The following is a 27,363-nucleotide window of genomic DNA, read 5'->3' as shown; positions in this document are numbered from 1 at the left end:
TCCCTTTTATTTCCACCTCTGGGCTCCCGTTGCTCTAGGAGGCAGCTCTTTGATTGCTGCTGAGGTTGCCTGTTCTCAGTTATTTCTTGTTATTTGAAATTTCACCCTCTCTATTGATATATCAGATATATCCTACAAGTGTGTCCCACGTTGCCGTGTCACAGGTCCGGACTGACTGCCCCTTCACCTCTCTTCCACCCATTGTCATCTCTCCATCCCTTCCTCTTGAGGGGGGTGAGAACCCCCTGCCCCATGGTGCGTATTCCATTGGCTCCATTGAAACAGCCATTTGCCTTCTCCACTGCATCATTAATTTGGCAACTGTGTTTTTTTGTGTTTTTTCATCTGAAAGCATTTTCCCTGCTCTCCCAGCATGCGTTTTGCATAGAAGTCATATCCTCCCAAACCATTTGGAGCCTGAGAGTTAGAGATATTTTATTTTATTTTTTTCAAGGGGCAAGCAAACGTAAGTTTATTAACATGTACAGAGTATGTGCACGGGGGAGCACCCGGTGATGAGCAGCTCAAGAGGGTGCTGAGAACTTGGGCTTATATTGCATCTTAACAAAAGAACCATAACCTTTTAGAGACATGACAGGACAAAGGAAAAGGGCTTTGAGCTTTAGGAGCAGCCAGATGTGGGCAGGCAAATATATAGGGACTAATGTCGCATAGAGCTAGTTAGTAAGGTTTGTTATACAGAGTCATTGGGTGCATATCTCTGCTGATAAGGGCCTAGAACTGTTGCTGGTGATTCACTTCTGTCTCTCCTGGGGGAGAAGAGAGAAAGGCACTTACAGAGTTACGTCCTGCTTTCAGGCAAATAAGGAGGAGGGCAGAGAGCTTTTCTTTTTTTTGAAGATTTTATTTATTTATTTGTCAGAGAGAGAGAGAGAGAGAAAGAGCACATAAGCAGGGCAGAAGCAGAAGCTGAGGGAGAAGCAGGCTCCCCGCTGAGCAGGGAGCCTGATGCAGGACTTGATCCCAGGACCCTGAGATCATGACCTGAGCCAAAGGCAGATGCTTAACCGACTGAGCCACCCAGGCGTCCTGGAAAGAGAGAATCTTAAGCAGGTTCATGCCCGAACTCGGGGCTCAGTCTTGTGACCCTGAGATCATGGCCTGAGCTAAAATCAAGAGTCAGAAGCTTAACTGACCAAACCACCCAGGCACCAGTAAGTCTTTTCAATGAGGACATGTGTGTGTTTGTTCTCATTTTCGGAATGTTAACATAAACTATGAGGCCGAGCAGCCTTTGTCTCTGGTCCTTTATCTTCTTATCCGCACAGGTGGGCTCCTACCTGTCACAGGTGTGTGCGCCATCGGAGATCACGAATGCCCCTCTTCTGTTCTTGCGTTCCAGACTCAACCGAAAGGACAAGTTTACATTGTATTTCGGTAGAGTAGTAGCCTCCGTAGTTCCGAGGCAGAAAGTAAGAGGCTGCCAGAAATCACCCATACAGATGGAAACTTTTCCTGCTTTGCTGGTTATCTTTCACATTTCTAGTGACTGCCCAAAATCAGAGGGGAGGAGGGTGAGTAGCCCCCCTCTCTGAAGGTACAACTGCTCTTGGTCGACACCCACTCCCCAGATCACTGCTTTTCTCCCATGTGCTGGGTCCTCTGTCAGGATGGCCACGTGCCCTGGTGTGCTGGGGAAACCGGTCCAATCATCTTGGCGCACATTCTATCCATGTCCCTCTCCCTCTTAAATGCCTCCTCCAGTGGGCGATAAATTATCTGACAGGTCTGTCTGTATTGGATCTGAGTGGCATGGTCTGAATCTTAGCACAAGAATGATTCTCAGTGTGGAACAGCTTTTCACTGCTCACATTCCTCCCGATTTCCTACACACGCGCCCACGCACACACACATGGGCGCGTGCATGCACACGGCGCCTGGTTCACTCTGCTCTCATCCTTGTTGCTTCAGATGTGGGCATATCCCCATATCGTACCACTTGTGAGCAATCTCCATGGGGTGATACATAGAGTTTTCATTACGGCTCCTTACTTTCTCTTTCGCGTAACTCCTAGTTAACAGGTGTACCATTCAGGCCTGCGTGTAGTTTCAAAGTCCGTTAGGTACATTATCTCTGCATTGACTTTGATCGCACATAGAAATCTTATCTTATTAGAGCATTGACGATTCTCAGTAGAGTCTCACGTCCCTAAAATCTTACGAGTTGAGAAAATGCAATTATATGCCTACATTAAATCTACTTAAGCTTTCTTGAGGAATACCGATTCTCATGAAAACACAAACCAAAACAAATGCATCGGGGAGCTTCTCTTCATCACTTTTATGAGTGATGTGGGCAGGCCGTGCCGCTCATGGAGGATTTCGTGTGCTCTGCGAGCCCAGAAAACCCGGGGCTTTGGTGGCTCTAACTCAAATGCTTTGGGGGCCCGGTGGGGGGCAGGGTGCAGGGCGGAGAGGTGAGGAAGATGGCCATTCTCAATACTGCATTTTTTACACCTGCCAGGGGAAGGGCCACATGGGGGAGTGTGTCTGGGCTGGTCTGGGTTCTAACCAGTCAGTTTATGACCCATGCTTTGGGCTCCATTGTATCCTCAAGCAACTTGCTAGCTGACTACTGTTTTCAGAGGGCTTCAGTAAAGCCTCCTCCCCACTGTGAACTGAGAAACAGAGAGGTGGTGGGGACTTGGGGCTTGTTGGGGGCTGAGGCGGGCTGGCACAGAGAGGCCCCAGGGAGGCAGGAAGACGCAATCCAGCTATGAGCAAAGCAGCCTCTGCACAGCTAAGCACATCTTGTCTGCTCTACACCCCAAGCAGGGGGTACAGCCTGGGGGCCCCGCTGGAGGTCCCTGAGTCGCTCCCTGGGGTCCGTGGGATGAAGACTATATCCGAGCCCAGCCCTCTAGTCCTTCAGGCTTCTGTGTAGTGTCTGTTGCCCCTGGTACCTGGGGCTCTGCACTTTTTTTTTTTAAGATTTTATTTATTTATTGGGGAGGGGAGAGCATGAGCAAGGGGAGTGGCAGAGGGAGAGGGAGAAGCAGACTCCCTGCTGAGCAGGGAGCCCAATTCGGGACTCGATCCCAGGACCTGGGATCCTGACCTGCGCCGAAAGCAGACGTTTAACTGACTGAGCCCCCCAGGTGCCCTTGAAATAAGAACACTTTCACATCTGGGTCTGAAGTCCCTCCTTCAGGGATCCTCAGCCTCTGCTCTCTCCTCTGTGTGTCCATCATGCCATGTGGATCTCACTGTGGTTTATCGCGTGGCTGCAGATCTGTGCCTTCCTTGAGGGTCAGGATCAAGGCTCACTCATCCCTCTAAGGGTAGCTCTCGCCACAGTGTCTAGAAAAGGTCACTTTCATTAAGTTATCTGTGAAGTTGGATTCAACCATCAAAATAAAATGTAGCAGGGAAAGTCTTCCAGAAATTATCTCGGACAGGTCTCTCCTTGGAGGTGCAAACAAAACGTGGACCATGGAAAGATGGCTGTCTACACATGGTTGAAAATACCTAGAGGAGATTCTATGGCCCCATCTCTTCTGGGCTGGGCACTTGGTCCTTTAGGAAGGGGTGCTCCCGATGCGCTGTGAAGTTCACCCCATTGGGAAAACCTACAGGGTCCCACATGAACGGGGACTTCACCCCCTGCTCGTAGTCCGCTGATGTTCTTCCCACCACCAAACAGTCTCTGCTCTCTCCACCTGGTCCCAGCCAGAAGAAGACCTGGGACTTGAGGGGCTCCCCTCCACTCTGCCTCTGTCTTCACCCCGCCTTCTCCCTGCGTGTCTCTGTGGCCAAATTACCCAATTCCTGTAAGGGCCTCTGCCATATTGGAGTAAGCCCACCCCAATCCTGTATGATCTCATCGTAACTGACTGCATCTCCAAAGACCCTATTTCCACATAAGGTCACATTACGACCTTCTGGAAGGGCATGAAATTTGGGGGGACCGCTGTTCATCCCCCTCCACTTTTTCATAGCACCTTCCTTAGCCAATGTCATTGAGTTGGACCAAATTTCTAATCGCTTTTCAAAAAAAGAGTAACTTGGCTTTCTATAAAAAACAGGCCCCATGTGCAGAAACATCATCAGAAATGAAAGCGAGTTAAAGACTAACAGTGATTGTTGGTCTGTATGCATCAGCTGTCTGACTCTGGAAAACACTCAGCATGGTTTGCAAGATGGTAACCGGAATGTGGTGCACACAGACATACTGTTCCTGTCTGAGCGACAGTAGCTAGTGACCTCTCAACATTCACCTTGAACATTTCCTAAGTGACATTCTTGTCTGTATGCATGTGCAACTCCTCCCACATACCCCATATCTTTGTCCCGTGAGAGCATGGGACTACGTTATTTTGTTCGGACAATAAAAAGAGATGGTGAATGGAAAGCAATGGGCCTGTGTCCTGGCAGAAATTAAGTTCTCAGTGACAGTTGTCTTATACCCTGGAGTGGACCTAATCCATCATTGGTGCTTCTGGATGGCATGGAAAAGCATGTGCCGGTCTCCCACAGGCTCTGGAAGAATAACCTCCAAGGTGCTGACCGCCCTTCACTTTCATGTTCTGGCTGCCTTTTAATTTCTTTTTTTTTTTTAATCTTTTATTGTTTTGTTAATCCCCATACATTACATCATTAGTTTTTGATGAAGTGTTCCATGATTCATTGTTTGTGCATAACACCCAGTGCTCCATGCAGAACGCGCTCTCCTCAATACCCATCACCAGGCTAACCCATCCTCCCACTCCCTCCCCTCTAGAACCCTCAGTTTTTCAGAGTCCATCGTCTCTCATGGTTCGTCTCCCCCTCCGATATCCCCCCCTTCATCCTTCCCCTCCTGCTATCTTCTTCTTCTTTTTTTTTTTCTTAACATATATTGCATTATTTGTTTCAGAGGTACAGATCTGTGATTCAACAGTCCTGCACAATTCACAGCGCTTACCAGAGCACATACCCTCCCCAGTGTCTATCACCCAGCGACCCCATCCCTCCCACTCCACCCCCCACTCCAGCAACCCTCAGTTTGTTTCCTGAGATTAAGAATTCCTCATATCAGTGAGGTCATATGATACATGTCTTTCTCTGATTGACTTATTTCGCTCAGCATAACACCCTCCAGTTCCATCCACGTCACTGCAAATGGCAAGATCTCATTCCTTTTGATGGCTGCATAATAGTTCATTGTATATATATACCACATCTTCTTTATCCAGTCATCTGTCGATGGACATCTTGGCTCTTTCCACAGTTTGGTTATTGTGGACATTGCTGCTATAAACATCAGGGTGCACGTACCCCTTTGGATCCCTACATTTGTATCTTTGGGGTAAATACCCAGTAGTGCAATTGCTGGATCGTATGGTAGCTCTATTTTCAACTTTTTGAGGAACCTCCATACTGTTTTCCAGAGTGGCTGCACCAGCTTGCATTCCCACCAACAGGGCATGAGGGGTCCCCTTTCTCTGCATCCCCGCCAACATCTGTCGTTTCCTGACTTGTTAATTTTAGCCATTCTGACTGGTGTGAGGTGGTATCTCATTGAGGTTTTGATTTGGATTTCCCTGATGCCAAGCGATGTTGAACACTTTTTCATGTGTCTGTTGGCCATTTGGATGTCTTCTTTGGAAAAATGTCTGTTCATGTCTTCTCTGGCTGCCTTTGTCTTATCCACTTGGTCCACCCCTACACTCGGCTTTGTCCAGCCTCTGGACATCCAAACTTGGCCCTGACCTTGCACATCCAACCTGCGACCCCAGGAGCAATCTGTGCCCCACTCTTTGGTATGGCTGTTTCTTTCCTGGTTCAACGTACACATGATTGCCTTATGAAGTCCTGTCCAAGTGGGCACCTCAGCATCCTTAACAACATCCCTCCTGTGGGTTTCACCTCACTGGTTCCATACCCAGCTTCGGCTCCCTCGGAGCTCACAGTCCAGCAGGAGAAAACAGATGGTAAACAAAATAGCTCAGACGGAGTTGACTATCTATACACTGTCCCTGGACAGTGCCTAGCACCGAGGAGGTGTTGCTAAACTATTTGCGCACAAATGATTTCCTATCCTTTACTCTCTCCCCAACCTTGAACTTAAGAGGCATTTACCTCCTCCCACAGCCTGCCGATGAACGGCCTCTCAGCCTGACCCAACTGACTTCTGTGCTTCATGAATCACCGATGGTTAAGGAACCTTGTCCTGTCTCTTAGTGCAATGAGATTGAAATAAACAAATAGAAAAGAATCACTGCTGACCACGTCCTCATCCTGAAGACACCGCGCTCATGCATGCTAGGTGAATTAATTTCTCAGTTGACACCAGCTCGTGGGAGCAAGGTGGAAGTAGGGTCAGGGTTTCTGGATCTAATTGTCATTCCAGGAACATACACAAAGACACAGTGCTACCCTCAGAAAGCTCACAGTTGAGCTGAGAGATAACCCTACAAACAGATGGCCAAGGAAGTCTTGTAAGTGCTATGATAGGCATAGATACACAGTGTGGGGTCGTGCCAAAGTGGACGGGGTGGGGTGCTCCATCTGGGGGTGTCCAGGAAAGCCCTTGAAAGGCTACTGCACCTGAACCGAGTCTCCTCAATGATAGCTTGGTGCTCTCCAGGCAGGTAGGAGACAATGTTTCTCCAGATAGAGGAAGGAGTGTGAGTCGATGTGAAGAGTAACAAGGTAATCCAGCAAAAGTCTGTATGTTTTCTGGCAGGTGCCGGAAGGCATTCCAAGCAGAGACCTTATCCTGCAAGCACAATGAAGGGGGGTGTTAAGAGGCTGTGAAATGTGGGCAGTGATCTAATCGGGTTTAGTTTACAATGGCGTCTCTTAAATGGTTGTTTCATGGAACACTGTTCCTTTGGGTATCCATCCTGAGTGTCGCTAAAGAGATTCCATCTTCCTGTTGGGATTGATTGAGCTGCAAGACAAAGTTAAATAGGTTCCTTTTCTGTAAAGTTCTCAGAGCTTTTAATATGTTGAACTGGCCACACAGAGCCAGATTTCCTCTGTTTGCATACTTGGATTTAATTATGTAATGAGCATCTCTCTGAAGCCTGCAAAGGCTTGGACTGTACTTATATTCCATACCCCATTATCCCATCCCTCTGCCTTGGTTCTAAACACATTCCAATTCTTTATCTGTTGTGAAGTGTGCAAAAGAATACCATGCACCTGAGAATGAGCTTTTTCACTTCAGAGTGCATCACTGATTCTTCTGTATTGTTGCATATTTCTGCATATTGCTTGTTTTGAATATTGGACACTATTCCACTGTAGGAACATACCACAGTTTATGAATCTTCTCTCTTTACGATGGACATTAGGAGCTCCTTCCAGTTTTGTTTTTGTGACTGTGAACAATGCTGCATGAACATTCTAGAATATTCTAATAAATGTCTCCAGTTATACATATAGAAGAGCTTCTCATGGGTAGTCCGAGAAATGTAATTTCTGATCACTTGCACAGAGTATGTGAATCTTCTATTTTAGGAGATAATGCACAAGGTTTTGCCTGACACACATTCCCTGTCCTCCTTAGTGACCTCAATCTTTCATGTGGTCCACCCTGGTTCACTTGGGAGTCCTGCGGATCCGCAAATACCGTTCTTTCTGCCCTGCTCTGTGAAAGATACCTTGGTTTGAAATCGGCGTCTCTGGATGCTGTCCTTTTCAGTTATCAGTAGATGGTGGGTAGCGCGCCCTCCCCCCCCCTTGCAGCTCCTAGGCATAGAGTCTGGTTCGCCTTGTTCGCCTTCCTCCATAGATAAGGTTTTCTGTCTGTAATCTTGTAGGATTTCTTCTTTGTTTTTAGAGTGTTGGATCTTTTTTGTTTGTTTTTGTTTTTTAATCTTTTTCTCAACAGATCTTTGGATTTCAGTCCAGGGGGCTCTTATTAACAACAGGAAGCCCCTTTGGGGTGGTGTTTAGGAATACGAATCTGTTCCAACAAGCCCCCTGGGTCATTCGGATGCACAGTAAATTTTGTGAGTAACATGGAGAGAGAAACAGTATCCCGTTTAGGAACTGCCTCTGGAATCAGGATTAAGCACTAATTTTCACTTCTTAGAGTCTGATAACGACAGATTTCACGTGGTTCTAACAGCACTTTAAAATATAGCCGAGAATTTGAAGACAGGCACAAAGCAATAGTTTTAGGAACAAGCATTTGAATCTTCAGACAACAGGGACAATTTAAAGCCAGTCCTTTTTTTTTTTTTTTTTTTTAAACAGAGACCTCTAGACCTGAGCAAAACTCTAGTAGAAAGCAAACCATAACTTTTAAACTTGCATTAGTAATTATTCCAAGTAAAGCACTTTATAGATCAATATGTTTTTCAGAAAAAAGTATTTTAAACTTTCATATTTGTTCTTAGATTAATGGGTCAAAAGAGAGCAATCCGGAGTACTTCTACAGATGCCACAAATAATGTTTTCTTTTTATGGGCAACATTTCAGTGGAAAATACGTCCCTTTCCTTGTAAAAGTGTTTTCTCATTTGTCAGAGACTGGGAGGCTGTTTACGCAGAGGTCACACCGCCTACTTAGGAGACACTACTTCGTTGTAAATATCTGCGTGCTTCATCACTGTGCCTTTCTGTCCAGAGCTGTAGGGAATCCTATTAGGCCAGCTGTAAGCCACCTGAATACTTTGAAACCTTTGTTGTATCTTAGGCAGTGGGGAAGATGGCGTTTTCCTATTAAGTAATTACTTTGTGTTGGATGTTACAGCAGTGTTTGTATCCTGAGCTTATGCACAGTTACGGCGCTGAAAAGAGTTGTCCTCAGCAGAAATCCAAAACTAATTTGGGGTAATGAGTTGGTCTTTCTTTTCCATTAAAATTATTCCTTCTCTGAAAGTTAAGAGGTCAAGGAAGACCACATTTAAGGAGGTCAAATATCTGGGTAGTGATGAAGGATTAGGTCTATGATTTCAGCACAATCCTAAGATCACAGTTTGTTCCACGAATCATTTTTGAGAATCTACTGTGTTCCACCTGCCGTCCAAGCCTGGTGTCCTTTCTCGCCTGGGTTGTTTCCGCCCCCTGGTGAGAGGCACTCAGTTAAAAGCCCGTGGAGATGTCCTCGGGGCCACTGGGCAGAAACAGGAGAGAAGAGAGAGGAGGCAGAGGAGGGCTCACAGGAGAGGGAACTCAGAGCTCAAATGCGGGAGATGATTCACAGCCCAGTACGGGGAAAGGGGACGCACTTCTGGGGAAGCTGCAGGAGGAGCTGCCTAATCAGAAGGCGGTTCAGTGGGACTGGGCGGGGCTGGGCGGGGCCAGGTGGGGCGGGGCTGGCTGGGCGGGGCCAGGTGAGGTTGGACTGGGCTGGGCGGGGCGGGGCCAGGTGAGGTTGGACTGGGCTGGGCGGGGCCAGGTGAGGTTGGACTGGGCTGGGCGGGGCGGGGCCAGGTGAGGTTGGACTGGGCTGGGCGGGGCGGGGCCAGGTGAGGTTGGACTGGGCTGGGCGGGGCCAGGTGGGGCGGGGCTGGCTGGGCGGGGCCAGGTGAGGTTGGACTGGGCTGGGCGGGGCGGGGCCAGGTGAGGTTGGACTGGGCTGGGCGGGGCCAGGTGGGGCGGGGCTGGCTGGGCGGGGCCAGGTGAGGTTGGACTGGGCTGGGCGGGGCGGGGCCAGGTGAGGTTGGACTGGGCTGGGCGGGGCCAGGTGAGGTTGGACTGGGCTGGGCGGGGCCAAGTGGGGCGGGGCTGGCTGGGCGGGGCCAGGTGAGTTTGAACTGGGCTGGGCGGGGCCAGGTGAGGGTGGGCTGAGCTGGGAGGGGGCAAGGTGAGGCCAGGTGGGACGGGGCTGGGCGGGGTGGGGCGGGGCCAGGTGGGCTGGGGCTGGGCTGGGCTGGTCTGGTCCAGGTGGGGTTGGGCGGGGCTGGCAGGGGCGAGTTGAGGCCAGGTGGGGTTGGGCTGGGCGGGGCCAGGTGAGGGTGGGCTGAGCTGGGAGGGGGCAAGGTGAGGCCAGGTGGGCTGGGGCTGGGCTGGGCTGGTCTGGTCCAGGTGGGGTTGGGCGGGGCTGGCAGGGGCGAGTTGACGCCCGGTGAGGTTGGGCTGGGCGGGGCAGGGGCGGGGTGGGGTGCGGTGCAGCCTTCTGGGAGAGAGTGTTGGGCAGCATTTGTCCAGCGATGGCAAGGCCTGAGGAGTGTGGGGGTTCTTAGCTTCCATTTTCAAGGCGCATAGGTCACGAGGAAGGTAACGAGGAGCCGCTGATAAATGTGGAGGAGAGAAAACATCAGATGGGTACGTTAGAGGCTCACTGAGGGCATTAGGAAAATTTGAAATCTTTGTCAGATCCTATCTGGGTAGAGGGCTGCGCAGTGGAAAATACTGAAGTTCCTTCTCCTTTCGGGCTCTTATTGGTGCTGACGGGACGTGAGGGTGCAGTAAGCCTGACCACCTCGACCCCCCTATATTGATTGCCGGTAGCAGTTCAGAACGGTATTTGGGCATCAGCGTCTCACTGCCCATAAGCAAATCAGAAGAAGCCGTGATTGAACATTCCATTGAGGGTCTTGCATTTCTTAACGGAAGCTACAGTTTTAAGTTCTTTAGAATAAATCTTTGCGTGCATTTGTTAATTTACGTGCTGCTTCTTTCCAAAGGGATTTTAAGCCACCGTTTACATATAAGTAATTTATCATGCTAATAATACATCATTTTTGTTTGTCTTGGGGATAAGTGTTCCCAACCATGTCTATTCAAAAGCATTTTGTAAATGACTCGGTGTAAGTTCTAGAAAGTAATAAACCTATTTTCTTTTGGAAATACAGTAATTCAGAGTTTTGATTACTTCAAATGAGGCCACTCCCACTCAGTCCGATTTAGACGGGTTTAAATGATCTTTTCCTCTCCATTTTCTCAAGTCAAGGTGTCTCTTACAACCCATGTATAAGATGTAGTATAGTTTGTTTCCACACCTCCCCCCTGTTAGAGGAACAGTGTGTCTTATCGCTGGTGGTGTCTTCAGTAAGGAAATTAAATACTGGTGACCTTGGTTTCTCAGCAGTGCTGCCTGAACTGTTACCTGACTTCTGACGTTTGTGCCACTAAAATAAATATTATAATTCGATATATACCTAAAGCACGCACAGGATTCTGCGCTGAGGACGTCTTACCAAGAAAGGGGTGGTTCCATATAGCTCACACATAGAAACAAAAAAAGCAGAAAAATACAAAGTTCTATTGCAGAGCTAGCTAATAGAATATTCGAACCAAACCAGAGTTCCAACGTTAAGAGAATTTTTAAAATAGATTTTAATATATTAATGTGATGAAATATTATGCAGCCTTTACAATTCAATAGAACTATGCCAAGATGCCAAAATGGCAATATCATAATAAGAAGAAACGAAAAGAGGAGAACAATAATGTACTGTGAACATCAGTATGTAACAATGCATGTCTGTGAGGGCAATCCTGTGCTTTTGAGAAAATCCTTAATCTTATTGCTGGTTTGGCTTTACTGTGCTAACTCAACAGCGTTATCTGCGATCACGGATCTAAGGATCATGTGCCTGGATCGGCTCAGGTAGGGCGTGCTGTCCTGTGATCTCTGCCCGCGAGGACCTAACACGGCCGCCTTATTTCTTTTGTCTTCCTATCGATAAGCAGCAGCGGCAGCGGGAGCGTGGGCCAGGAGCTCGCCCACGTGCTTTTGCGGAAGTTTGGAGATCAGGATCCGCCCTGTGCTGATTTAAACCCAGACCTGTAAGTATCGGTTGCCTTTGCCAGAGGGCGCACCCCAACCACAACCCCGCAGACCCCGAGAACCATCTCCCTGCCTGACTGGTCTTTCCCGCTGCAAGTTTGTTTTATTTTATTTTTTTGAAGATTTTAATTATTTATTTTAGAGATGGGGGAGGAGGAGCAGAGGGAGAGGGACTGTGGTGAGCGCAGAGCCCATTCGGGGCTCCATCGCATGACCCTGAGATCCTAACCTGAGCGGAAATCAAGAGTGGTTGGATCAACCCAGCGAGCCACCGTGGCGCCCCTCCCCCTTGCAAGTTTGAATGACACGATGTAACATTAGCCTAAGGACTAGGTTACCTAGTTGCCCCTTCTGTTCCTTGGTAAGCACAAACACAGGCTTTATATTATAGCAAAAAAAGAAAAAAAGAAATAGCCTTCAATTTGTTTAATAAAACCCAAAGGTAAAAAACATAAAGTAGCAAGTAAATATGAAATGTGTATTTTTTTTTTTTAAAGATTTTATTTATTTATTTGACAGAGACAGCGAGAGCAGGAACACAAGCAGGGGGAATGGGAGAGGGAGAAGCAGGCTTCCCGCTGAGCAGGGAGCCCGATGCAGGGCTCGATCCCAGGACCCTGGGATCATGACCTGAGCCAAAGGCAGATGCTTAACGACTGAGCCACCCAGGCGCCCTGAAAGGTGTATTAACTTACTAACGTTTAGGGAACACTTGTACATATGAAAAGACTATTTTTTTTTTTAACTAAGGAAACTTAAAATGTTTCATCCGTTTGGAGGTGAATTACTTTGAAGATTTTTTTCTTCTAAGGTTTGAAAATGATAACATCGAGATGACTTTTTAATGAAACTCGTGAAAGCCTGTCTTTCTTCATAAACAATTTTCTAAGTTTGCTTGACTGTTATTTATTGAGGATCTACTAGAAATACAGTGCTGTGGTAGGAACCAGGATTGATGCCCGATCTGGCCCTGCATCGGGAATTTATAGTTCTAGGAAGAGCACGTGGGAAAAGTGATAAAACCACAATGATGTATTAAGTACCAAAGTGTACGTTTTGGAGTCATAAATATAAAAATCCAGACAATAAGGCAATATTGGCAATAGGTTTTTCTAATCTGTGAAGACACATTCTGTGCATTCGTCATGTTGGCAATTAGCTCGGGAGCAAATAACTGTTAGGGGGCTCAGTAAGGAAGAATTATAAGAAATTAATTATGTTGCCTCACTGTAGTCAGGTGCTGAAAAAGAAATTTCGTTTACTAGGCAGGAGCTTCTATGGCGATACCTTTGTATCCCGCCCCTCTACTGAACTGGGCGGATATAAAACCGGCTTGGAGAAACCGACATGTAGCCCAGGGCCTGTGGGGAGTGGGGCTGGCCCCACCTGTCAGTGGCTGGCAGATAAAAGGACATTTTTTTTAAAAGATTTTATTTATTTATTTGACAGAGAGAGAGGGAACACAAGCAGGGGGAGTGGGAGAGGGAGAAGCAGGCTTCCCCCTGAGCAGGGAGCCCAGTGCAAGACTGGATACCAGGACCCTGGGATCATGACCTGAGCCGAAGGCAAGATGCATAGTCGACTGAGACACTCAGGTGCCCCAAAAGGACATTTCTTTATCAAATCTCTCCGGAGGGGAAAAAAGCAGATTCAGTGCTAAGGACGGCAGAACATATTTAGAATTTCAGTTCCTTTCCAGGCACTCAGGATGGCTCCCCATCCCCACCCCTCCCCAGGCTCAGCGCCCCCTCCCTCAGCAGCCCCTGCAGCTAGCTCACCCTCTTCGGTTTACTCTTCAGCCTTTCTTTTCCTTCCTGAATCTGTTGTTTTGGTTTTCTCCTTTCTCTTTGTGAAATCCACCGGGTCTATTCTTTTATTTATTTATTTATTTATTTATTAAATTTTATTACGTTATGTTAGTCACCATACAATACATCATTAGTTTTTGATGTAGTGATCCACGATCCATTGTTTTCGTGTAACACCCAGTGCTCCATGCAGTATGTGCCCTCCTTAATACCCATCACCAGGCTATTCTTAACCATTCCTATTTTGTAACCTTTCCTGCCCATTTGTCTTGGTCACCATGACAAAAGGTGGGGGTGGGGGGCTGCCTCACGCAAGAATGCTATTTTAGGGCCTGAAGGCTTTTCCTTTCTTCCCTTCTAGGTTCTTTGGCTGGTCTAATAATTAAATCGACATAAAACAGATGAACAGGAGAAAAACAAATGTAATTAGTATGTATGGGAGCTCGAGAAGTGACCAAAGCAGGCAGCTCTGACACCTTTTAGACAAAGAAACGATACATTTGTAAAGAATCTACAAAACAAAGAAGTTTGGGCTTCGGGTAGGCAGTTAGTAAAGAAGTAGCATGGTTTGTTTATACAGTATTCTCCAGATAAGAAGAGAAGGTACCTTCCGCAGGGAGACTTTTCTCCTACTTTCAAGACAAAGGGTCAGAGTGCCTGGCCTCTATCAGCTCTTTCCTCTGTAAATTTAACTGAAAATAATCAATATGCCACAGTAGCATATTTTGGGGCAGATTGCCCTGGACCCATCACTATGAATACTTATATTAATAATTTCTGCCCATGTGACAAAAATAAGGTTTGCTTTGCTAAGGTCCCAGATGGAAGCAAAAGGTTTTCCTTAGGACAAGTAAGTTTCCTTCTGTAAGTGAAAACTAGTCTTGAATTCAGGGATATCTGCATTTTCCTTTCCTGGCAGACTTGACCAATCACTTCATTATTAAATTAGAGGAAACATTTTAAGATACTAAGTGGGATTCTGCTTATGGGTTATTTTTCCGTTGCGATCCTCTGAGCCTCAGACGTGATGAATTCCTGACTTTTACCTCTTTTTGTATGGAAGGCAATAAAGAGCTCCAAAAAAAAAAAAAAAAAAAATCGATTGTGGCATAAGCCTGACCTAAAATACAAGTTTTCTCATCATAATACATGATGTGTAATTTAAATTTTAAAAATGTGCTTAAAGTTGCCAATTTTTGGAAGCCCGACTGGTAGCTTTAAATATTTAGTTTCATTGTACAAGGTTCGTGATCTGGTGACACTTTCCCCTCCATCTCCAAGATAAGATGGTCCCTTTCCCCACCCATTCTCGTTAATGCTTTATAGAGAACAAGAGTGGAAGGAAGCAGATTTTATATTTCCACTGAGCTGTAAAAGCCAGGTGAGGAGAGGTGTAAGGTCATTTCCATGATTCGACAATCTGTGGCAGTATGAGGAATCAAATCATTTTGGTGGACTCTGACTCCCAGCATTCCTGAGGTTGGGTCCTCGCAGCTAGGAAGGGCTGGTGACACATTCCCTCGGAGGGGACTGTCCAGACGGATGATGAGGTCAAGCACTGAAAGCATAGTGTGCAGGTCAGCCATGGTGGTGAAGGGGCAGAGAACCTGGATTCAGGGACCGGCTGCCTGAGCCCACATTTCAGCTCTACCGTGTCTTTGCTGTGTGTCGTGGGCAAATTACTAAACCCGGCTCTGCTCTTGCTGCATCCCTGACTCTGGGTTTTCTAGAAAGAGCAGTGCTCAGCTCAGGGGACAGGGTGGCCCTATTACTGGACCGAGTACCGGTTCTGAACTCAGGTTCAATGGCTTGCCACTGGGAAACCAATACTTGAGGGACAAGTGATGGTGGGAAAGGAAGGTGTGCTTTCTTCAGGAAGCCGGCTACCTGGGAAGATATGGTGGGCTGTCATCCCAAAGGCCGTCTTCCAGGCGAAGTGGAAGGATTTTAGAGGGGAAGGCGCTGGAAAAGGGAGGGGGCTTGGTGCCAGAGAAGCAGGTGCCCAGGCCGTCAGTGATTTGTCCACAGGACCCTGAACAGACTTGCTGGCATCCGGCAGATGTTCTCGAATGCAGTCAGGGCTTGCCTTCTGGGAAAGTCTGGTCCTTCAGTCTCAAGGCCAGTGGTCTGCAGATCTCAAGGCAGGTGAGTGAGTTCTGCTACAGACCAAGGGACTTGGGTCCGCAAGCAAGGCGTGCATCAGCTTGAAGCAGGTTCACCCTTCAGACCGGCTGGGGTGCCCTCACAGCCTGCATGAAGAGTTGTTGTTCCTTTAGGCGAGTTTGTGTCTCACAGCCCTCTCCTCACAAGGTCAGGCCCTTAGAGCAGCTCCCTCTTTCTGAGATTCAAAATGCCTGGGTGGCTCAGTCATTAAGCATCTGCCTTCTGCTCAGGTCGGGATCCTGGGGTCCTGGGATCGAGCCCCGCATTGGGCTCCCTGCTCAGCGGGGAGCCTGCTTCTCCCTCTGCCCCTCCCCCCGCCTCGTGCTCTCTATCACACGGTCTCTAATAAATATATAAAATCTTAAAAAAAAAAAAAAAAAGCACAGTAGACTGAGGAATCGCAGGCTGACCTGCATTCAAGAGACCTGTTTCAACTGGAATCCCAAACCGGAAGAAGCCAGGTTCTTGCTGACCTGCTTAAATAGACACAGCAAATTTCTTGTCTTTGGACTGGATACTTTGCATTTTGGTGTTCTCACGTGGGAGCAGAATACCCCAGAGCCACGAGCGTGGGCTCAGGGCGCCAAAGACCCATCCTACTCAGTGTGATCTTGGACGAGCTGCCTGATCTCTCAGAGCCTCCACTTACTCTTCTGCAAAGTAGGGCTAGCAGGACGTTTTGGCAGAAATACTGGGCAGGGTGTGTCCATTGCTTGGGAAATGTTAGTCTCCTCCCTTCTTAGCCAAGTTTTGAGGAGGTAGGAATAATTGTTACTAAAGCAACTTTTGATTTATGAGCATTAGTAGAAAGAACGAAGTTTCCGAGGATGGGAGCTACTGGGGAACTTTGGGATGAAAGGTTTTTGAGCCACTGTACAAGGTGCTTTCCTAACTGTTTCTGTCTGGCAGCCTTTCTTCGTACTGGAATATTAATCACTGTTTTTCTCTAAATGCTGATTAAATCGCTGTGTCATGCCATGAAGCGGAATTAGCAGCTCCTTGTGCTTAGTGATTGCGGGCGTGGTGCGTGGAGTAGCTGGCTGTGAGAGCAGGTGCTTGTGGAGGTAGACAGCCCCCGGGGCCCCTGGCGCACGTCCCGGGGAGCCTTGGCAGCACATTCGGTACAAGCGACCAAGTGAGCATCATTTAATAGAGTGGATATATTGTCACTGTAATAAAACATTGTCATCAGATTAGCAGCTCAAGCTGTGAAAACAAATGTAAGAGCTCTGCTTTCTGCAGCAGGAGATGATTATCTTGTGAGCGGCTCTGGGCTGATGCGGCTCTCGTTTATGGAAATAAACGAGCTCTGTAATCTGAAAGATCATCCTGAGTCTCTCCTTTGTTTGTTAGGAAGAATTCTTCATGCTGGCATGTGGATCCCCTGTCTCAGCCACGAGTGCAGGATTCCTGCGGCTGCCTGGTAGGTGTCTACAGTGTGTTTGATCTTTTGTCCACTTAAACCTCAAGTAACAAAAATGAACTTACTCCGTCTATGACGTCTTCATTGTTGTTAACTCAGGGAGCCTCTGCGACTCCCTGGTTGACCTGATTAGCTGGTTTTTGGAAAAGTTTCAGGACACAGAGTGGACATTTACATGATACGGATGTTCTGTGGGCTCCACAGTGGCCACGGATGTTCTGTGGGCTCTACAGTGGCCATGGATGTTCTGTAGGCTCTACAGTGGTCATGGATGTTCTGTGGGATCCACAGTGGCCACAGATGTTCTGTGGGCTCTACAGTGGCCATGGATGTTCTGTAGGCTCTATAGTGGCCACGGATGTTCTGTGGGATCCACAGTGGGCATGGATGTTCTGTGGACTCTATAGTGGGCACAGATGTTCTGTGGGCTCTACAGTGGCCACGGATGTTCTGTGGGCTCTACAGTGGCCCTGCTATTCGTTTCCTGCTGTTCATGACCATTAACATCCCTGACAGCATTTATTAAGCAAATTAATCTTCAAATCATGAGAAAGAAGCTAGAATTGCCTTTTGGGGAGAAATTTCCCACAATTTTAAGGCAGGATGACCTCCAGTGTCTTGTCTTAAACGCTTGCTTGAATATGGAGAGCTACATATTAGAAGCTAAGATACCAGCTGGCTGTTTGGATTATGGTCGAGCAGGGGCCTTAGCTATCTGCTCTGCACTGGAGAGGGAATTGAAATTTATTTGGAAAGCTGATTGGAACTCATCTCAAAGGAAATCTCAAAAGGTAATTAATAAAAAAGCATTGGCCCATGAGCCACAATCAGCAAGCTAATGAGCAATCCTAATTTCCAAAAATCAAGGAAAAACAAAAATCTCAATTTAAATGAACCCCGAGGGTCTGTTAGGAAAATGTGGCCCCACGAAGACCATGTTTCCAGGGGTTTTTCTGTTCAGTGGCACCTGGGAGAAATTCCTTTTACAAGTGTAGTGACTTGAGGAGGTTTTGTCCTGGATGGACCTGGCCTGTTTTCTTCTCCGAGGTGGAGTGTGGGCACGTGACTGACAGCAGGGGCACCGCCCCGTGGCTGAGGGGTGGCAGAGACGGTGGCTGGTGGCTGCTGAGCATTTGCTGAGGACTCTGCCCATGGCCCTGGGGCCCAGGCTGTCCGGCAGCTTAGCCGGGTTTCCTGCTCCTTTGCAGGGACAACCCAGCCATCTTTAGCTCCCGGTTTTTTGGACGCAACGATGGATTCTTCCCTCTTGTTTATTCCCTTCCATTACGAAACCACTGATTTTTCATTCTGTGCTCTTATTCTGTGGCCTTGATCTCATCATTCTGTTAAATCGGCGCCTTTTCCTACAAGCTACTTTAGCTCCATTGTCTCTAGACTGGGTGTCCGTGGCAAAGGAACCAATGACGGAGATGTTCCTAAATTCACGCCAACTTATGGGAACTGTAAGATTTCAGTAATATGCACGTAGGGAAGAAAGGTTCATGTGAAACAGCTCCATGGCCGGACAAGCCTCGGACCTACGGATAAAGCCGAATCTAGTGGGTGTCCTTGCTGCAGCCCGTCCCGATGCTCTTCCTGGTGACGCGCGCTCACGCTGGTGCTGATGGTGGCTTAGAACAGAGGCAGTTTTACGCAGGTTATACTTGACTAGTGATTCCTTCCCGTCTGTGGCACCTGTGTTCTTTGGGACGCCCTTCGAGAAATGCTGGTCCGCACGCTGGGAGACAGAGGACTCCCGTCCAGGGGACAGGACGTCGAGTGGGATTCAGACCCGCCCCGCAGAATGGTGCTGCCCAGTTACCTGTGTTTTGTCGGAAGGCAAGGTATTTCTCTCCCCTTAAACTCACACGTGCTATCCAGGGGCCCTGGTGTGCAGGAATATGTCCATTGCCTTGGATTTTCGTCGAATGCGTGAGTCTCTCCCAACCTGCAACAGCGTTCCAGGGTCAGCCCTGCTTCTGAGGGGGACACGTTGCTTTGCAGACATGCCATTAGAGAGTGCTCCGAGGGGACTGGAATCGCGCTGGCTCCGAAGGACAAGGGGCTGTTTCAGGCTTCACTGTCCCTGGAGAACAGCGTGCCAGGACTCAAAGCCTGCCGTCGGGAATGAGCGTGGCTTCCCACAGACTGAGTGGAGGGGGCCCTCGCTTCCTGTGACCGCTGTAATAACTTGTCACAAACTGGGTGCCTTGCAGCAACAAGTCAGCCCTCTCACCGTCTCGAGTCAGAAGCCTGAAACCGGTATATGGGGATGAAATCAGGGCGGTCTGCCTAGAGGCGGTGGCAGAGTCTGTTCCTGTCCCCGCTGGCTTCTGCGGCTCCCTCCTTCCTGTTCCTTGGCCGCCTCCTCTCTGCCTGCCTCTCCCTCTTCTGAGGGTGCATGTGCCTGCTTTAGGGCTCACCCTGATAAGCCAGGACAGTCTCCCCTTTGCAAGATTCTCACTTTAATAAGGTCTGCAAAGTCCCTGCCATTGAAGGTAGCCTTTACACGTGGGTTCCCGAGATTCACGGGCCAGTATTCAGCTTACTACAGAGGGCGTGTTGGGACAGAACCAAACAGATAAGGTTAGAAAGAGAAACCAACATTTTTTTTCTTTCTTTCTTTCTTTCTTTCTTTCTTTCTTTCTTTCTTTCTTTCTTTCTTTCTTTCTTTCTTTCTCTCTCTCTCTCTTTCTTTTTCTTTCTTTCTTCTTCTTCTTTCCTTCCTTCCTTCTTTCTTCCTCCCTCCCTCCTTTCTTTCTCTTTCTTTCTTTCTTTCTTTCTTTCTTTCTTTCTTTCTTTCTTTCTTTCTTTCTTTCTTTCCTTCCTTCCTTCCTTCCTTCCTTCCTTCCTTCCTTCCTTCCTTCCTTCCTTCCTTTCTTTCTTTCTTTCTTTCTTTCTTCTTTTTAAAGATTTTATTTATTTATTTGACAGAGAGAGAGTTAGCGAGAGCAGGAACACAAGCCGGGGGAGTGGGAGAGGGAGAAGCAGACTTCCTGCTGAGCAGGGAGCCTGATGCGGGACTCGATCCCAGGACCCTGGGATCATGATATGAGCTGAAGGCAGATGGTTAACGACCTGGGTTACCCAGGTGTCCCAGAGAAATGGAGGACATTTTCTAGTGCACCTGCCTTCCTGATTGCAATTTGAATTTTTCTGCAAGGCGGTTATCTGAATGAACACTGTCATTCTAGAGAGATGCATCCGGATGCAGTGGGTGGATCAGAAAGAAGGCTGGAGGTGGGGAAACCGTACAGGGTGTTACGTTAACCTGTGACTGAAGGCACTGACGTTGGCAGAATTCTAACTGATAAACGACCCTCATTCCTTTCCCTGTCTTTCCCCGTCCTTTTGATCACAAACCTGGAAGCCTTATCTTGAATTTATCTACGACCCTTACTTTGCCGTCCTTCTTTTACGGCTGTCTGAACCCACAAAAACCCACCAGCTGGCGGAGGCCGGTTTCATTTCCAGTGTGCAGGTGGGAAGGCACACTTTAGAAGCTGGATTTAGAAGTGGATTGTCTTTCCTAAACCGTCCTGGGAAACAGTCTGGATCCCGACGGTGGCAGGGCCTGCTTCTCTGTGCAGCGATTCCCTCTGTGCAGTGATTCTGAGCAGGCGTCAGCCCTCCCGGTGGGTGCTGGCCAAGAGCGGCTTGGCTTCTACTTTCGGCGCTTCTGCAAGAAACACGTGCCTTTGAATTCTCCTGCGTAGCATCCCTCAACTCGGCGCCTCTGACTCTCTTTCAAGTTCATCAGAGGCCAGATCACCCCCGTGAGAGTATTTTTCCATTTCAAGTTCTTACAAACACCCAAACTTGCATATGGAGAAGGATGTGCAGTTCTCGAATGTAACTGCGGGTGAAGGTCATGGTGGGATTCTGGTATAATTCTCAAATGGAGGTGACTGTCAAGGAGACTGAGAGACCAGAACACGTAAAAGGCCACAGAGAAGTTATGAAAAAAGGAAGCTGGGGAAAGTCATGTTTAAAGTGATGTCAGTAAGGCTGTGTGTGGGTTATAATGAAGTTTCTATTTTACCTCCTTGGAAACAATTACAGAAGTGTCCAAACGCAAGTGCCGGGGCTCCCTACCTGACCAACCACCTGGGCCACACTCTGCTGAACCTGTCAGCCTTCCACCTGGAGGAGTATTTGCTGGTGCCGTCGGAGAGACCGAGGTGGGTGCAGACTGTCCCTGGGTCTTTTCTGTTCTGCAAGTTACTGTGAAAATCCTATTGTTTCAAGTGCCGACGTTCTTCTTCTCCTTCTTTTTTTTTTTTTTTTAAAGATTTTATTTATTTGAGAGAGAGAGAGAACACAAGCAGGGGGAACAGCAGAGGGAGGGGGAGAAGCAGCGTCCCCAGCTGAGCAGGGAGCCCAGCGCAGGACTCGAACCCAGGACCCTGGGATCATGACCTGAGCTGAAGGCAGACGCTTAACCAACACAGCCACCCAGGCGCCCCCTCAAATGCCAACATTCTTAAAAACTCAAAAGTCAAATGCTTAATGTTGTTGCTCGTAAAAATTCCAAAGAAATGCTGCCGACCTTAATAAGATTCCTTACTGCTGGCTTTCACTCTCCCACGTGGGGGGAAATTGTATCAATGGAGATTCACTCAGGGGAGCCAAAAGGCGGTTTTACCTCTTTGGAGAATAATCGCAGCTAACTTCCCAGCATAAATGAAATAACAGCCTCCCTTGAGATTTCCCTCTACCGTGCAGCATCCGATACGTGAACGTGGGTGCATCTGCTATCCTGGAAATTTTCTGGGAAGGCTTTTGTTTGGTGCTGAGTTTCCTTGAGCCTAAGGGGGCAAATCTGGACGAGGAGTGTGGGGGTGAGTGCTGCTCATTGCTTTAGATTGGGAACACGTTTGCCACTCCATCAGATTTCCTGGAACCTCAAACACATCCTGTTGCTTTAATACAGAAACATCCTAGTTCCATCCGTCTGCAGTGCCTGGGATACCCCTGCCTTGCCCTGCCTCCTCTTTACCTTTGATGTTCCCTCAGCTGTCTCCTCCCTGGACACCTCCCGACCCCACTGTGCTTCACCTGACACTCCTGCTGCTCACCTCTTACATCTTTTTTTTTTTTTTAAGATTTGTTTATTTGAGAGAGAGAGGGAGAGGGAGAGAGAATCCTGAGCAGACTCCCTGCTGAGCACAGAGCCCAACTCAGGGCTCGATCCAATGACCCTGAGATCACGACCTGAGCAGAAATCAACAGTCAGAAGCTCAACTGACTGAGCCATCCAGACACCCCAAGATCATCTCTTATATTTTTCTACATGTCCCAGAATCTCTGTTTTTCAAAGGTGGGGGCTTGTATGCCTAGGGCTTAGAATAATATCTGGCATATAAAAGGTGCTCATTCAATGTCTCTTAAATGAATTCATCCTTGAGTGAATGAATGCATTGAGCCCAGTGGGAATGTATCCTTATTCCTTTGCATCAGTTTCTGCTTAGGGCAGCGGCGCTGTCGAGAGAAGGCTGTTCTTCAGTCTTACTCTATCCAGAGAGTGAGAACCAAAGTTAAATATGAGCCTTCATTTCTAATGCCCGATAGTTTTGGAAGCTTCATAGGTTCCAGATACTACACAGCCCATGGGACATGGAGGTAAAAAGGGTCGTCCCCACCCAGGGAAACTCACAGAGCTGCATGAACGATAAACTAGCAGACAGACTGTTAAAACCAGGGTGACAGTTGAATCAATGGTTGGAGATCTCAGGTGTTGTGAGAACCCAAAAGAGGAGGAAATCGGCCCCAACTGAAAGCCTCTGGGACACCTTCCTGAACGGGGTGATATTTGCATTGGAGATGAAAGAAGCCAGAGTAGGGAAGCAAAACAGTGCAAAACGGGGTAGCTTGAAAGAGTGGCGGATTATGTAAGTTGGAATAGTCAATCTGCAGGAGGAGTGACCATTAATTAGAATAGTTAGCATGCTGGTGATCACAGCCAAGTCCTGGACATGATGTGCATTTCCTAACAAAATATCGGTCCCGGAAGGACACTTTCTGGTATGACAAGCCTTAGCTGCACCTGCTGAATATGCAGGGTCCTCCGTGGATGCCTGACCCAGGAGCCCTGCCGTGCCTTTCTGTGCCCTGAACACCTGTGGGGTGTCACTGAAGGTGGACGATCAGGGGACTGCTGTTCTCAGGCCATCATAACTAGTTAGTGGTGATGAAGTGCCCTCTGCTTGGAAGTCCTGGCTTGCTGGTTAAAGCACTAACAGCTGGGCGCACCTGGGTGACTCAGTTGGTGAAGCGTCTGCCTTTGGCTCAGGTCATGATCCCAGGGTCCTGGGATTGAGCCCCGCATTGGGCTCCCTGCTCAGTGGGGAGCCTGTTTCTCCCTCTCCCTCTGCTGCTCCCCCTGCTCGTGCTCTCTTTCTGTCAAATAAATAAATAAAATCTTTATAAGAAGTAAACAAAATAAAAAATAAAGCACTAACAGCTGTTCCTGTTGTCAGGCTTGGAGGCTGGTCTTTCGGAGTGCAGATCCCTGATCAAGTTCAAGAGGCAAAACCAAATACATCGCAACCAGACACTCTGGTGAAGGTAAGAGTTTCCCTCTTTTTCCTTCCTGTGTTTCCTTCCTGGGAGCATCTAGGGAAAGTTGGCATGCAGATATATTCCTGGGCATGAGAGGAACCGAATCGGACCCCAGTGTTTGTTACTATGAAATAAAAACAGATGTACAAAAGAGAAAAGGAGTTGCTTCCCTTTAGACTGTAGAGCAATGTAGCAAGTAGATTTACTGCTTTTTGTCAAGACCAGAATTCACCTAATGGAGCGAAAGCAAATGAAAAGATCACCCATCTTTAAAAACACCCTTTGTCAGAATAACTGAAAACAGAGGCTAGCTTCCCTGGTGGCTCAGGAACTCTTCCGTACATGCCCTGAAAACTGCCCTTCTTCCAGAAGGCTGGTTGGACCCACAGCCAGCACAGAGAAGAGGTATCTACTCAGGACTACTAGTAGGGGTCTGGGTTTTCAAGCCCTGCTGGGACTATCCCAGTGAATTAGAAACATTTCCCTCGGCATTGCCGAGAATACGTGGGAGGACGCTTCAGTTGTGTGGGAATGAAGAGTAGATCAGAGGAAACCTGCCTTCATCCACCAGCGGGAACTCAGAGGTGGTGAATCATAGCAGAAGCTTCTCTGAGGAAAGAAGTTAACATGGTCTTCAGATGGGGAAAGACCAGAGATTCAAAGCTTTCATTCCCAGTGATGGGTGAACTGGTCTGGTGTTGGTCCCGACTGAGAGAGAAATCTGGAGAGTAGATTGTGGTGGTTTTGGGTCTGCTCACAAACCTGTTGTATAATGAATGCAATAAGGTCAAGCTTTGTGAGCCCAGGAAGGCGGCCTGCCCACGTTGTGGGGGGACGTTCGTGGACCAGGGTAAGGGCGTGTGCCTGCCGGGGCTCCCCTCGGTGGAATCAAGGATCTTCACAAGTATTTCACAGTGTAATCCCTGAGGAACGTTTTCACATTCATGCTTCACAGTATGAGCCCCGATGAAAGCTTTAACCGTCGTATTTCACTAGGTAGTCGCTGACGAAGAATTTCCGTTGTGTACAGCTGGTCACAAATCCCTTCTTTAGCTGAGGTTTCTTCAAGTCTCTCTTCCTCTATGGGCAGGACACAGGAGAATATTTATAGCTCCTGAGGAAAGTGTCACGATTCATAGCTCGGGACAAAAATCACCTAAAACACCTTCGCTGGCTTCTCGAACATCTGACATGGCCAGTGTTAGAATACGCCGAAGTGGTAGAAGGAATTTCCTCTGAGAATATTTTACCTCTTTAATCTATACCAGTCCAAAACATTCTTCGTAGCAGGTGGTTGTGTCTTTGCGTGCAGACGTGTGGGGCCCAGCAGTCCGGGCTTCCCGGGTCTATGCTTCGCTGATGAGGGCACATGTGATTTATGTGTTTCCCTGATACCTACCTGCTCCTTTTTTTTCAAGAATTTATTTATTTATTTGACAGAGAGAGCATGCACACAAGCAGGGGGAGAGGGGGAGGGGCAGAGGCAGAGGGAGAAGCAGGCTTCCCGCTGAGCAAGGAGCCCGACGTGGGGCTCGATCCCAGGACCCCGGGATCATGACCTGAGCCGAAGGCAGACCCTTAACTGACTGAGCCACCCAGGTGCCCCACTTCTGCGGTTTCTACTGTCCTTTGCCAGGCACAGGCATGCACGTGTGTTATCGGGGTGTCTGGGGAACGAGCCCCTTTGTAGGAGCTAGGGAATCAGGGTGCTGCCACAGCTGTGAAGGGCGTCTGCTGTCTGCAGGTCCTGAGGTGCTCTTGGTGGCTGACGTCATGTCAGATCATTGCATTCACTTTTTGGGAATTAACCTCCGGCCGTGGCTTTGGCCTTTAGGATACATCCATAAGATGCTGTCCGATTTTCATAGCTTTTTTGTAGAGAAAATGGGAAATTTGCATAGAAATAGACCTAGGATGAATGAATGTATTATGTTGTAGAATGCCTGTCCTGGGACCTTCGTGAGTTAATTTCATTCCATCTGGAGCGTTTAGCTTGTTTAATCAAAGTGCCTTCTAGAATGTATGCACTTCAGATAAGAAGGCCAGATACAGTTCCCTTCCTGGGGTTTGGCATACATTCTACGATGCTCAGTAGAATTTGAGAAATTTGAATATCCATGGAGTGATTTTTTTTCCCCTTGAAGCTACTTAGTTGCTTTTCTGAGACACTGTTACTCATGATTCCTGACAGGAAGGGTCTGTTTCGAGGTGTCATAATGTGTTTTGAAAGCAGATTAACTTCCTCCCTCAGTTACCGGATTTTACCGTGTCCTGACTTAAGGGCTGGCAGGGAAGGAAATCCCACATCTTATTTCCAGAACACAGCCTCGTGTTTTAGAAAATCATTCTTCAGAGAAGAAAAAAAAGAAAGGAAGGAAGGAAGAAAGAAGGGAATAAGGGAAGAAGAGAAAGAAAGAAAAGAAAGCAGGAAAGAAAAGAAAGAGGCAGAAAAGCTCTTCCTTTGGACTCTGCTAAGTCTGGAATGTTCATTTTCAGATCATCCTAAAGTGTGTATTGCTTACCTAAAGAATTTAAAATTCCTCCCAAGGAAGGGCCAGTTTATAGAACTGAAATGAAGATTCAGTTCTATATTCAAGTTCAAATATTCAAGAGTATCCCCCCCCCGCCCCCGTGAATTAATCACTCCCTGTCAAGGTGATTCTATATGGCAAACAACCATAAGCCATCAATAGCATCCACGAGGAACATTCATTGAGCTCACAGGTCCCTGGGGCCGGTGCTCAGCAAGCGCTCCAGGCGTCCCTCCCCATGCAGACGCTCCTTCACCCGGCGCTGGTCCTGCTCCTGGGGCGTGGTCTCACTCCACCCTCTCCGTGGCCACTGACTGCTCTCTGTCACTTGCTTCTTCATCATATTCGATGGCCACCTGTGGAGGGGACATTTGGAAATATGCCTTTTGAGCAACAGGCTGCGTCCTGCCTATAGAGAGCTGGGCTCAGAGCCCTTTTGTTTGTCTTGTCTGCTTGGCAGAACCCTCCTGACCTCGCTCCCTGGGAAGCCCTGGCGGCTGTTTATCCGCTCGAGGTCCATGGCCACACATGGTTCTTGTTGAGACACGCTGCGCCCTCTAAATGGACTCCCTGGTGTTTTGGGAATGTCAGGGTACGGCAAGGCATCCCCCCTAGGTCCCCAGATGATCTTCTGTCCCCCTGAGAGGGTCACTTAGCTCTACCACCCTTGCAGCGTTATTCACGGAGTTTCTGGCTGCCATACCCCTGACTCGGTCTCCATTCTGGGGCTATTTCTTGACATTTTGTCTCCAGATCTGCAAATTCCAGCTGAGTGCGGTGGGCACACTTTCTATCTTTGAAGTTACCACAGGTGACCATTTTACCAGATGTTTTGAACTGCATCTCTTCTGTTATGGGTAGGAATTTTCTTGCCATTGCCCCCCCTTGCAGTTCTAAAGTTTTTCTCCTGTAATTTCCAGATTTCTCTAAGTGTCTCTTTGTCACCCACATGCTTGTCTTAAAACCAATGCCGTATATTTTCCATGTTTGTGACGGTAACGGCGTTCCCATGAGCGCGGTACCAATGTGTGTATCAGTCACCCGCTGCCGCAAGACTGCTGTGTAAGACCTGCCGTGGATCTCCGTGGCTGCCACAGAAACCTTTATCAGCTCCTGAGTCCAGGGATCCTCCTGCTCGAGGCTCAGCAGCATGGACCTGGCCAGTCATGGTCACGTGTGGTGGGCT

General features: G+C 48.0%; 1 protein-coding gene across 1 annotated transcript in view; it reads left to right on the top strand.

Moving 5' to 3' along the window:
- Positions 1–27,363, top strand: part of ABCA13 (ATP binding cassette subfamily A member 13) — a 379,838-nt gene that overhangs the window by 223,047 nt on the left and 129,428 nt on the right. Inside the window, exons 44-47 of the mRNA XM_064575492.1 lie at positions 11,595–11,690; positions 17,016–17,085; positions 21,148–21,266; positions 23,565–23,652. Of these exons, the coding sequence (XP_064431562.1) occupies positions 11,595–11,690; positions 17,016–17,085; positions 21,148–21,266; positions 23,565–23,652 (373 nt within the window). The remainder of the gene's footprint in view (positions 1–11,594; positions 11,691–17,015; positions 17,086–21,147; positions 21,267–23,564; positions 23,653–27,363) is intronic.

This window comes from Mirounga angustirostris, unplaced genomic scaffold, assembly GCF_029215605.1.
Source record: "Mirounga angustirostris isolate CCGP_5_RB_7025 unplaced genomic scaffold, mMirAng1.0.hap1 SCAF_12, whole genome shotgun sequence".
In the NCBI taxonomy this organism is placed as follows: domain Eukaryota; kingdom Metazoa; phylum Chordata; class Mammalia; order Carnivora; family Phocidae; genus Mirounga; species Mirounga angustirostris.
This window is presented reverse-complemented; position numbering and strand designations above follow the sequence as displayed.